Source organism: Pan troglodytes, chromosome 7 (assembly GCF_028858775.2).
Source record: "Pan troglodytes isolate AG18354 chromosome 7, NHGRI_mPanTro3-v2.0_pri, whole genome shotgun sequence".
NCBI lineage: Eukaryota > Metazoa > Chordata > Mammalia > Primates > Hominidae > Pan > Pan troglodytes.
In genome coordinates this window covers 63317061-63330114 of record NC_072405.2, presented here as the reverse complement: position 1 = coordinate 63330114, position 13054 = coordinate 63317061, and the positions used below count along the sequence as shown (strand labels likewise).

Here is a 13054-nt window from a genome sequence, read left to right as displayed (position 1 = left end):
GCTTATAAAACCACTCCCACTGCAATCAGAGAAGGCAAAATTTAACCATATCATGGGCATTTTATAAGTGGCATTTGCCTTAGAGGAGCTTCATCATCTGGACTTCCCAGATTTCATATCCAGGGCCAAAATCTGTGACAGGTCAAAGTTTTAAAAAGTTCATGAAGAAACTGAGCTCAGTCTCCATTTTCTCAGTCTTTGGCCCACTCTCCATTTCTGCTGTATTGCCATTAACCACAATGAAGAACTTATAAGTCTTTTTACAATTAATTAATGACTTAAATTTTATTTTGTGTCTCATATGCCCTGGATATTTCCTTCATCTCAATTATCAGGTTTTAGCCTTCCATTTTTGTGTGATTGTTTAATGTTTATCTGAACAGCTCACCTATCAAATTCAAGAGGGTAGAGACCAAGTCTGTTTTACCTATAACATCTGACATTTAATGGGCACACAATTCATATTTAATGTTGAATTAAATGAAATAATTATTTGAAAAGGTCTATGTTTATCATGAAGCCTAATTTTGTCATTTTTACAAATTACTTGGCCAGCCTCAGTAAAAAAAAATCCTTAAAAATTTCACAATGGTAACATTTAAAAAATATTTTTGCCAGAACAAATTTTCATAAGACATATAGAAGGTTTTCTCATAAGCATTTTGCCACTCATTAAAAAAGTATCTATCCCCCAGGGATTTCGGCTAGCATGCTATTTTCAACCAATTCAAATTTTACTTGAGGTGGCCATCCCTGATTTAGATACCATTACTTCCTGACACAAGACTGAATTCTGCTGTGAGAAATTTTAACTAAGCACATATTTCTCATTCAGTGTGATTCTTCACACTGCTCCATGGATTCAAGACATGACATGGAAATAAAAAACTGAGACTAGTCCTTTGCAGCAAAAATCAAAAGGCTCATTTCTCTTCCCTATGTTCATGTGCTAATAGCTTACGATGGTCAACAAGAGACGTCTATTATATTACTATCTAAAAGAAAAGCTAGCATACCCAATAACTAATTTTTAAAAATCACTTTTTTAAAGGTAACATTATAATTTATTTGTCTCCCAAGACGGGTTTTAAAAAAATGGTCCCCCAGAGATGGTCCCCTATTTCATCTTATCCAAAGATGACTAGATTCTGATACACGGAATTTGTCAGATATCATATATTATACTTTCCCGTCAGATAAAAGTTAATACATTTAAGAGCAACAAAAATTATCAAATGGACCAATATAGAAACTAGGAATTTAAGCCTCTGGGACCGAGAGCACTTTTTTTTAAGCTTCAGTTTCTATACCAGAGAAATAGAAATTATTTTTTTCGTTGCTTAGACTTTAGTGAGAATTTACTGTTTTTCATAAAATATATTCATAAAATATTTTGTAGGTGATAGTCCAATTGATGTTATAATTTAATACTATCTTCTTTTCAACTCATTGTTCTGGGTGAACATTAAACTTAAGACAAAGAAACACATTTAAAAATATATGTATTCTTTATAATATAAAACTTAAGGCATAAAAAAGCAAGATAACAGCTTACAAGCAGTCCATGTGGTATAACATAATATATGCTGTAAAAATAATTTAATAGTCTTCCTGCAATGGCCACAGGAAGAAATAATGCAGCAAACAAACCGAAAGTATGAAAGCAAAAGCTGTGGCTTACTTGCAGTTGAAGAAGGTAAGGGACTCCTAGCCTCAGATTCTGGGGGTATTTTTTTCTGTTTTTTTGACTCATGGATCTTTTCTTCTTCTTGGCTGGGTGTTGCAGACATTCCCATTGGGTTTTCTCTGCCAACTGAAATTAAGATTTTAAAAGATGCCATCCTTTCAAAATCACTTGTTTCTTCTCAGAATACTCACCATATGTTCAGCTATGCAAGTTTAAGTTTTGCTATTGTTTCCATTTCAATGCCTAGTCAAATCTCTTTACTCAGAATTACGTAGTTAACAGAAAATGACTTCTTATTCTTACCAGCAGGCTGTGCATGGATGGCATCCCTATAAAACCTACTCATTGCTTTGCAAATCCGAACGATAGTTAACATCACAATATGAATCAAACAACTTATTCAAAATGTTTTTCTTATAGATTCTAAATGGGAACTTCTTGAACAATCTTGTTCTTTGCCTTCCTCAAAAGGGGAAACTAAAACGTCATTCAAACAGGATTTCATGTGACCTTACTGAAATACATGAATCAACAAAATATACACATATCTATAAGTAATGGAAAACAATAGCTACTTTTCTACCTTTTACTTAGAAGCAAGTTGTTTTGGAGTCTTGTTTAGAAATAGGTATCTCTAAGTTAAATAATGACTTCAACTATAGTATATGCTCCTAAGTGCTATTTATATTTAGGATTTCAAATTCAAGTTGTTTGTGTTCATTTTCTAGGATCAGGCATAGGCATATTGAGTTTTTAAATGGTGGTAATTCACACTATGAATGACTTTAGAGTTCTCATCAGCAACAAAAAATTATGTAAACTTCTGATTCTATAAGATAAAGAGTAAGAAAAACTACTTCTTAATACCACAATTGCAGTCAACGATATAAGATGACTCACACAGTAAGAAAGCATAACAACCTCAAAGGTATGCTTAGTAGAAATTAGCGACACTTATCACAAAGAGTGATGGTGCAGACTATACAATACTGGTGGCTGAAGAACTGCCCATGATTACATTGTTATTTATATCCTTCAGGTGTTATAAGATATCATTTCAGACAATAATAAGCTTTTAAATACTAATCCTTTTAAAACATAGTTTTTCCATATGGTTTATATAAAATGCAATGCTGAGACACTAAAAATCGATAATAAAGGAACTTTAAAACATTAAAAAGAAGATAGAAATAACTAAAAATATGTTCATGGAGAATAAATAAATAATTGTAGAGGAAAAAAATTTAAGATTCTTATATATAACTAAGAGTTCATTTACCAATGTAATATAGAAATCCAGGATCTACAAAGAGATAAACTATCTTCCAGTCACTGTATAGCATGAGGAACAAATCAATGTATAAGAAATGGCTTCTGACATTGATGGGGTTACAGCCCAGAGAGAGAACACATAACATGACCTCTGATAGATACTGATGAGTGCTTTAACTGACACAAGCACAACGTGCATAGGGAGCACAGAGGAGAAAACAATTAATGTGCCAGTCCATTAGAAACAAGCCCAAAAAGGGTTGCACAACAGGGCCAGTCTATGCAGAACTGTGAAACAAGAATGAGCATTTTACCTCTCTATCCTCCCCACACTGGCTTCTCATTAATTCTACCTCCACTTCTCAAAAAGTACACCAATATCTCTTTATACAACACAGTAGTATGGAATTCAGACAGTGGAAGACATTTTCTGGAAATGTCATCCAGCAAGTTCCTATCCCTCTGTAGAGAAGGCTTCCCGTTTTATCTTTAGGCCAGGTGGGTTCCAGAAAGGTGTTCAAAAGCCAAGTACCAAAGTGACCCTCCAATAATACAATACTCTGAATTGTAGCAACCCTTAGTAGCCCTTTGTCTGACTTTTACAATTTAAAAAAAAAAGTGAAAACTGTATCACTAGCAATGTAAAACAAAACCTGTGGTGAAGGTGAAAGAACCAGAGCTGTCTAGGTAGAGATGTTATCAAAAGGTGTATGTTACATATACAGCTGGATTTGGATGATTAGTGACTCACTTCAGGTAGTACCTCATTATATCCAAAATTTAAGCTATATCAAGATCTACCAGACTATAAAGGCAGTAAATCTACAAAATCAACTAGGAAAAGTCTTTTGTTTTATTGAATACCTTCTATTTTAAAAGTAAAACAAGTGAAAACTTACATAATAGCAATTATTATAGTGTCACATTAGTGCATATATATTTTAAACCCATATAGTCTATTTTATCATCTGAAACATATTTTGTCATATTTTTCTAAGACTGTAATATACATAGTCAGAATTTTTTGAATTGGATATATGACAGTATTTCCTTTAGATTTTTATGCTTGAATGATCTTAGCAGACTAGAATGAAGCAAAAATAAAATTTCCAAACATATTTTAATGCAAACTTCCATAAGACTTGAACCTGAAAGAAATTCTTATTGTAATAAAAAAGTAACATCTGAACCATATCTTCAGTCCTGCATTTTTGAGGGGTTACTAATAGCCAGAGTCTCATGATTTATATACAGACGATGGCTCATACCATAAAACTGGGCTGGAATTAGAGCAAGAGGAGGCAAATTTCTGTGCAAAAGTCAAGTATCTCTTAAAATACTTCTAAAAACGTAGATAGGTTCACTCTTTCCTAAGTATGCTATAAAAATAATAGTACACTGAAGTTAGCAAAAAGTTACATGTTATATTGATCTACAGTTTTTTAAAACAATACCTAGCAGTGTGGTCTTACTGTATGGAATTATAAATGCAGGCTTATTATCTGGAGGAATAGAATGAAGAAAACTTTCAAATCACCCACATATCCGGATAATCAATGGAGAATCTTCTCCATGGGCTCAGTATAATAACTAATCACATAAGCCCAAGGGGTCAGATCTTTTCACACTTCCTCCTGTATACACTGCGAATATAAATTCGTGAAAATAGAGAGTGAAGAGGTTTTACTGCACAAGCTAGCAAGAACAGCTAAATGGTAGTGGGATAATTGACTTGTATTATAAATTCCCAATACACAGTAAATTAAACCAAATCCTTACCAAACTGTAGATGAAAAAAATCAATCACAGAGAAATGAAATACGCAAAGTGATTAAAAGAGGTGATGAGACGGAATCTCTTGTCTTTCAGGAATCTATCGACTCTATTTAAGTGATAAAAAAATATGCCATGAAGTGCTCTTCCTCTCTTTAATAATCATAACAGCAAATACTTGCACAGCACTTGCTGAGTACCAGACACTATTCTAAGCATCTTACATATGTTAATTCACGTAATTCTCACACCACAACTGAGTGAAGGTACTCTTGGTCCTCATTTGACAGAACAGAGGCAGGTGGTCCAAGAGCTGTGAAAGCATACCACTGGCAAAAGCTCCCCCCACCCAGGACCTGGACACTGGCAGTCTGGCTCTCAGAGCCTGTGTGCTGAAATCCCACCCTTGTCCCTCTACCCTGCTATACTTCTGAGCCTCTTGCTGTTTGGTGGGTGAAACCTGTCAATGAGACTGCCCTCGTTGTAGGCTGAGCAGAGCTGTGCCCTCCACGTGATGGTGTGCCATGTCAGACCAGGCAGCGTGTAGACATTTACTTGAGGTGCACACTCATTCAGGTTGCATGCCTGGGGGCAACAGGTGGAGTCTCTTGAGATGTAAACTTAGATTCTCTTCCTACCACAATCTCTTATCCTATCCAAGTCCCCTTATCAGTCAGGGTGCCTCACAACTTTAACTCTGCTTTCTAGACAACTATGAGGAAAAGTTTAAGCTGAAAAAAAAAGTTTCAGCTTAACTTTTTCGGGGGCTGCTCTATCTCTGTATTAAAATATAAACAATTCAAAACTCCCAAATGTTTTGGGGAGTGAACTTTTTTGGCATAGCGTAGGCTCAATCTATCTTATGTAGATAGTCTAGTTAGAAAATATTCTATTGGGAGGCCGAGGCGGGCGGATCACGAGGTCAGGAGATTGAGACCATCCTGGCTAACATGGTGAAACCCCGTCTGTACGAAAAATACAAAAAATTAGCTGGGCGCGGTGGCGGGCGCCTGTAGTCCCAGATACTCGGGAGGCTGAGGCAGGGGAATGGCGTGAACCCGGGAGGTGGAGCTTGCAGTGAGCCGAGATAGCGCCACTGCACTCCAGCCTGGGGACAGAATGAGACTCCGTCACAAAAAAAAAGAAAAAAAAAATTCTAAAATAATAAAATGACTTGGAGAATTACTATAAACTTTTTTTTTTTTTTTTTTTTTTTTTTTGCAGCTAGAGTGCAGGGGAGCGTTCTCAGCTCACTGCACCCTCCGCCTCACAGGTTCAAGTGATTCTTCTCCCAGTAGCTGGGATTACAGGCGTGTACCACCACGACCAGCTAATTTTTGTATTTTTAGTAGAGACAGGCTTTCACCATGTTGGCCAGGCCAGTCTCAAATTCCTGGCCTCAAGTGATCCACCCATCTTGGCCTCCCAAAGTGCTGGGATTATAAGCGTGAGCCACCGTGCCCGACCCTACAAACTTTTACATAAACATTCTGTCACTCTTCACAAAATCCCCTAAGATAGAGTTTTTAACACTCAGAAATCCCAGTGGAATGCTCTTCTTGTGAAACTGGAAAGTATTATTTTGTATTTTGAAGAAATGTTGATGCTTTCAAACCCTTCCTCAGAATTCCTAGGATTCATGAATCTTCAATAAAATTTCTAAAGCAATGTCTCCTGCATTCCTGCCCTTGTTAAAGCAGGAGGTTGCCTCTAGTAAATAGAGAAGAAAACATAAACCATCCATGCTATAGTAACAGAACTAAATTTTAGGGGCTGTAAAGAAGAATGGCTTTGTTTCTATTGGTTCTTTTAGTACTAATACCCTAAGGTTGACAAATGTGGCCTTTTATTATTTCTCTCTTATGTCTTGCCACAAATTACTTTTCTTCTTCTCAATTCCTTTTCTATTATTTCAATCTCTTCTTTTTCACCTTTTCATCTCTACGTGCTTTCTGGTCATTTCTGTTTTCTCCCTGTGCTCTTCCAGCATGGCAGCTGACCCCTGCTAGCTATTTCCCACTGCTCTTTTTCTACTCCTGTATTCTTCTGCTAGCTTTGAAGTCACCTGTTTCCCTTCAGAGCTCCAGAGGCAGATGGCATACTCACTGTGTCAAGGCAGAATGCCACTCTGTGACAGCCTGTAGGAAAATGAAGGGTGGAGGGAGTGGTGGTATGGATGGCAGTAAACTCAGGTATACTAGCCCAACAGTTTGCAAAATTTTTAAAAAAGCAACTAAAGGCTGAAAAGAAGTTGATGCAGAGAGAGTGAAGAACAGGACCAAATATACCATCATGTTACATCAGGCTCATTTTATTCCTATTCTAAGCTATCTTCTGTGGGATATTATATACACACATACAGTAAACATGGACTCTCATAAGCCAATAGAAGCTAAACAAAAGTCAGACTAAGAAAATGTCACAGATATTGAGTAAGCCAAAATTCAGGGAACCATATCAAGCAAAAATTAGATAGCAATCTAAACTTCAAGGTAATTGAAAAATACAATAGAGTTACTTTATTAGCCTTTGTGTTCAAACACATTTTAAGGTTTGAACACAAATACATGTTTAAATAATGTCCTCGTATCTTCATTTCAATTTGCTAGAGAACAGGAACTTAGATATGAGAGAAACCAGTTTCAAAATATTCACATTTCTGTCCTATCTTGAAATTTTTTCCAAATCCTATTTTTAATCCAAATCCCAATTGTGTTGATCTTTATTCCATCTCTTTTTATACTGCAACCATTAAAAATTAATAGCAATGAATCTGAGAATATTTCTAACAGCCTCATCCCTCTCAGGGTACATGAAGCTATCCTTAAAAAACAAAGATTCAAACATGCACATGTACACAGACACACGAATGCACACATATAACTTTCAAAGTTACAAAGAAGTTCAATGTAGCAAAAACTCTATACCTAATATTAATTATCTGAAAACTTGAGGCAACTGGTCTTCATTATGTTTTCCTTCCATTGCTTCTGGAATGACAACAAACAAAAAAGCCTAGCAGCAGAGATTTGCTTAGTAAAAATGTGATGAAATTTTCAGACACTGTACACAAACCATCATAAAGCAAACCAAAAATCAAAGTATTTCAGAGTAAACATACATTGGATGACTTGTGGATAGAAGCAAACATTCTCATCCTTGGTATAAATCATTGGTTTTGCCTGCCCATCTGACTGAAGTCCAACAAACAATCCTGGGCTCTTCGTAGATTCCAGGCTTATGGATGCATTCTTCAAGTTCTTCTTAATTTTAAAATGACAGTCAACATCTCCTGTACCCTACAATCAATACAAAATGATTCAATAAATGTGAGCAAGTCCTAAAAGACAGAATTTAAAACCAGTTATTTTAAAAGAATATAATTTTGTCTCGTTTCGAATCACTATGATAAATCTAGAGCCTTTTTACGTAAATTGCCCTGTGTGCTTCATCCTATTTCACAAGATCCAGAAACAGAGACCACATGATAGGTTGAGGCAAGGACACATGCCTTTGGACAAAAAGCTCTGAATAGCATAAGAGCTTCAACTAAGGAGAGTGTTGTATATGCTGTATTTCATTTTAGAGTTGCTCACCTCTATGGGTGAATGTAGAACATTAAAATGTGGAACTTTTCTTTTAGAAAATACTCTAAAATGGTGGGAAAAGTGCTATTCTTACCATAAGTCAATTTACATTTAAATGTAAACCAATTTTCTGTGCTATTCTGCATTTTCCAGATTGAATTTTCATAAACAGCATGCACACAAATGATGCAAAGACTGTAGAGGAAAATATTCAAGAATCGAATGCCTAGCAGTAATCTATACACCCTCAGATTGTTATAACACTTCTACATTCTTTAAGCCATTTATAATCTAATATTAGAAAATATTTTGCCTTTCACTGTTTTAAAAGTTTCTTTATAGGATTTCAGTCCCAACTAATGACTTTTGTAAGGATGGATTAAAATTTCCAATAGCAACTAGTATTTTATTTGTGATACAAATTATATTCTGGTCTCCCCTCAAATGTGAGCTTCTTTCAGTAAGAACCAAGGGAGTCTCTCTCTCTTCCTCTCTCGCTTTTTATAAAGTAAGCAATTTCTATCTTCTGTTCTTGTTCTAAATTCAATAAGATTCTGGCCTTGCATTGTTCATGGTCAAGTAGAGAAGACAACCACATATACAGATAATAAGTAGGGGAAGGTGAGCTGGGGGTAGGGATAGGAAATTTCAGGTGGAGGGGCACCATAAACTAAGACAGAGGGGCCATAGGCAGCATGGTGTATGGATGAACAAGCACCTTAATGATGCTGAACAATACAGAAGGTAAGTACAGAAAAGCAGCTTCCGTTTGTTGCAGCATAGGAAGTTTGGGCCTTACCATAGACCATCTGTGTTCTTTCCTGAGATTCCCAAACCTCCTAAATGATGTATTTGCATACATTAAGGTTTACTCTTTGTGCTATACAATTCTGTGGGTTTTAACAAATCTATAATGTCTTGTATCTGTTATTACAATGGCATACAGAATAACTGTACTGCCCTAAAGATCCCCTATGCTTCATCTATTTATCCTTTCCATACTTCCCTCAAACCCCTAGCAACCACTGATTATTTTACTGTGTCTATAGCTTTGCATTTTCCAGAATGTCCTATAATTGGAATGGTATAATATGTAATCTTATCATACTGGCTTCTTGCAATATGCATTTAAGTTTCCTCAATGTCTTTTCATGGCTCATTTCTTTTTACTGATGAATAATACTCCATTGTACCAATGTACCAAAATTTACACATTCACCTACTGAAGGACATCTTGGTTGTTTCCAGTTTGGGGTGATTATGAAAAAAGCTGCTATAAACATTCATGGACATGTTTAAGCTCTGGGTCTAGATTCGTTTGTAGGCATATGGACATCCAATTGTTCCAGCACCATTTGTTGAAAAGTCTACCCTTTCTCCATTGAGTTCCCTTTGCTCCTTTGTCAAAGATCACTTCACTGTATTTGTGTGGGTCTATTTCTAGGCTCTCTATTCTGCTCCATTGATCTCTGTGCCTTTTCTTTCATCAATAACACACTGTCTTGATTTCTATAGCTTTATAGTAAATCTTAAATGTAGGTAGTTTCAGTATTCTAACTTTGTTCTTCTTCAGTATTATGTTGGCTATTCTGGGTCTGTTGCCCTTTCATATAAACTCAGGACCAGCTTATAGATAGCCACAAAATAGCTTGCTGGAATTTTGACTGGAATTGTATTGAATCTATGATAAAGTTGGTAAGAACTGACAACAACCTTGAGTCTTCCAATATATAAACAAGGAATATCTGTCCATTTATTTAAATTTTCTTTGATTTTTTTATCAGCATTTTCTAGTTTTCCACATAGAGATCCAGAGTATATTTTGTTAGATTTGTACATTTTTATACTAATATAACTGGAATTATGTTTTTAATTTTAAATTCCAATTGTTCATTGCTAGTATATAGGAATGCAATTAAAATTTGTATATTAGCCTCGTACATTGCAACCTCACTATAAACACTTACTGATTCTGAAATTTTTTTGTTGATTCTTTGGGATTACCTACATAAAGACTAATATCATCTGTGAGCCAAGAGAGTTTTATTTCTTCCTTCCCAATCTGTATACATTTTGTTTCCTTTTTCTGTCTTATTGATTAGCTAAGACTTCCTATATAATATTGGAGTGGTGAGAGATGTCCTTGCTTTGTTCTTGATCTTAAAGAAAAAGCATCCAGTTTCTCACTATTAAGTATAATATTAGCTGCAAGTTTTTTGGTAGGTATTCTTAATCAAGTTGAGAAAGTTCCCATCTATTCATAGTTTACTGAGAGTTAGTCTTTTTATTTCACCACCAATATTCAATCAGCCATGAATATTCAGTAATCCACATGATCTATCAAATTTGACTCAAACTCTCCAGTTTTGTCATTACTTCCCAGATTTTAGGCCCCATCACCTCATTCCTAGATCTAACTCAAGTAAGGATAATATTTGTGAATTCTTTAACTAATATATTCTCATTGCTAATTCTTCCAAGGCTCTCTTACCTACTAAATCAACAATACTCATTATGTTGGCGTAAGAAGAATGCAGCCTAGAGCAAAAACATCTTTGCTCAGCTTTGAGCTTCCAAATGGAAGGGTTTTAACAAATCTGTAGTAAATTAAGATTTAAAAAGGTGCTTTTTATTTGTAAAAGCAAGCTTTATTGAGAGAGAAAATGGTTGACAAAAGAAATTCCAAAATTGAACTTAATATTCCTAGAACCTGGAGGACGGGACACCTGAGAGTTTAAATGATGAAGCCACTGAAAAGGTAGATACCATATATTACATAGAGAAAACTGCCACCCCACAAGAAGAGAGGTGCATCCGATTCTGAAAGGAGGGGCCTGGGACAAATGACTAGAAGAGAGACAACTCCACTTGGAGTTGATTCTTGGTGTAGCAAAGAAATAAGGGGCATTAGAATCATCCATATATTTTGGGAGAGAATCTCAACAGCTGAGGGGCTATCCCAGGAAACTTACACACTCCCCTTAGAGTATCCCAGTGTTTAGCATAGTACTAGAGCAACATGGGGACATCCAGAAGATGGATTAGAAATGCTCAAGGAGGGAGTCTGAGAAAGTAACACTGATACAGCTTCCTAGCTTCTCCGCAGCTCACATGGAGACATCAGGGGATCTAGAAGTTATCCCATGCCTTAATGGCAGACTCAATTATTGAGAGGACTGGCGATCTGGGAGAGGGCTGGATTTGCTACAAGCTGCCCACTGAGTTAGGACCGTTAAGACCAGAGGTTATGCAAGACTCTCAAGCCCTATGTTGCCCAAAATGCTCTGATTATAATATCAGTCATATTTGAAATTAAACACAATTGGTATATCCACATTCAGGGACAAACCAAATCAGCCACACTTCAGTAAAGACCAGTGTGGACCTCAAGAATGGTCTATGTCCCGTGGCCTTTTTCCATGATTTTTTTTTAAGTCTTTGTACCAAGATATCAAACAAGGATGAGGGAAAGGAGAAAAAAAGAATAAATAATTTAAAAAAAATTATTATTGACCTGTAAAGGACTAATCTTTCAACTAGATAGAAACCAAGATATACAAGCATATTCTGACAGAAAAAAAGAAATCCATCAGTCAAACTAAGCACACTGGAACATATTAGAATTACTAGTGCACTTTAGATAAATTATGGGCTTTTCAGCCAAACTGTGTTTCATTATAGTAATCTCATAGCTACTCTTCCAAACTTCCGGTTCTCAATAAACTAGCACATGTTCCACAGTGAGGCCAGATTTATGAACTTGAATATTATTCCCAAACCACTATCTCCCCAAACTTAGAACAGATAACGTATTAAAAATCAATGTCATTTTACATTAAAGATCTCAAGGAATTGCTCATGACTCACACAACAGAAAATTTCCAAACCAACACTGAACTTGGTACTTACTTCTGGTATTGAACTTTGCACACTATGGCGTATTTGTCTGTTTACGTTCTTCTTTTCCCCTTTTAAATCACAAGTTTCCTGAGAGCAGGGAGCATGTCTTAGTATATCTACTGTAGCACTAGTGACAAGCAGTTTCTGCCTTTCAGTAGAAACTCAGTATCTGTTAACTCTAAATTTCTTTTTACTAATTTCTAATCTCATAATTTGCTCATGTAATGTCCTCTCCTCTCTTTGATAAAGAAAAGTGGAATTATTCTCTTGCTCTAAAATTCACCATTCTAGGAAACTTCTCCTACTCACCCACTCTGCTCAAATCAACCTGCCTCTCCTGAGCCTTCGCAGAAACACTTGAACCACAACTTGAAAGGGATTACCAATTAACTATTGTTCTCCAGATCAATGTTGTATGCGTATTTGTCCCCTCTAACGGTGCCTGAAGGAATGGTATTTTTAACCTCCACTAAGTATAATTAGTGAAAATAATAAAAATTGAATATAACTACATTTCAAAACAATAAACCTTTAGTTTCCTTTATTTCCTCTTTCCTGCTTTCATTTAAAAATCTCTGCTTCATCCTTAACTCAAATACAAACTGATTAAAGAGATGTAGATGGGAACTAAAACGTGAGTTCTGAATGCAAAAGGTGCGCCTTCCTACACATCTGCAGCAAACAGCAACTAGACATAGCCAGGTTAGAATATCTGATGCATGCTCACACCACTGCAAGCTACCATAACATCTAATGCCCATTTCCCTCTATTTGGCTCTGTTGCAGTAGAACAACTCCTAGTTACCATCACCCAAGTGATATTTTAACTTCTCAT

The 13054-nt window shown here is 35.9% G+C and overlaps 1 protein-coding gene across 2 annotated transcripts in view; it reads right to left on the bottom strand.

The window, feature by feature from the left end:
• The window catches only part of RP1 (RP1 axonemal microtubule associated), a 328721-nt gene that overhangs the window by 143907 nt on the left and 171760 nt on the right, over positions 1–13054 (bottom strand). For both annotated transcript variants that reach the window (XM_063817109.1, XM_054656745.2), the window contains 2 exons: positions 7854–8031; positions 1682–1813 (listed from right to left, as the gene is read on the bottom strand). In XM_063817109.1, the coding sequence (XP_063673179.1) occupies positions 1682–1813; positions 7854–8031 (310 nt within the window). The remainder of the gene's footprint in view (positions 1–1681; positions 1814–7853; positions 8032–13054) is intronic.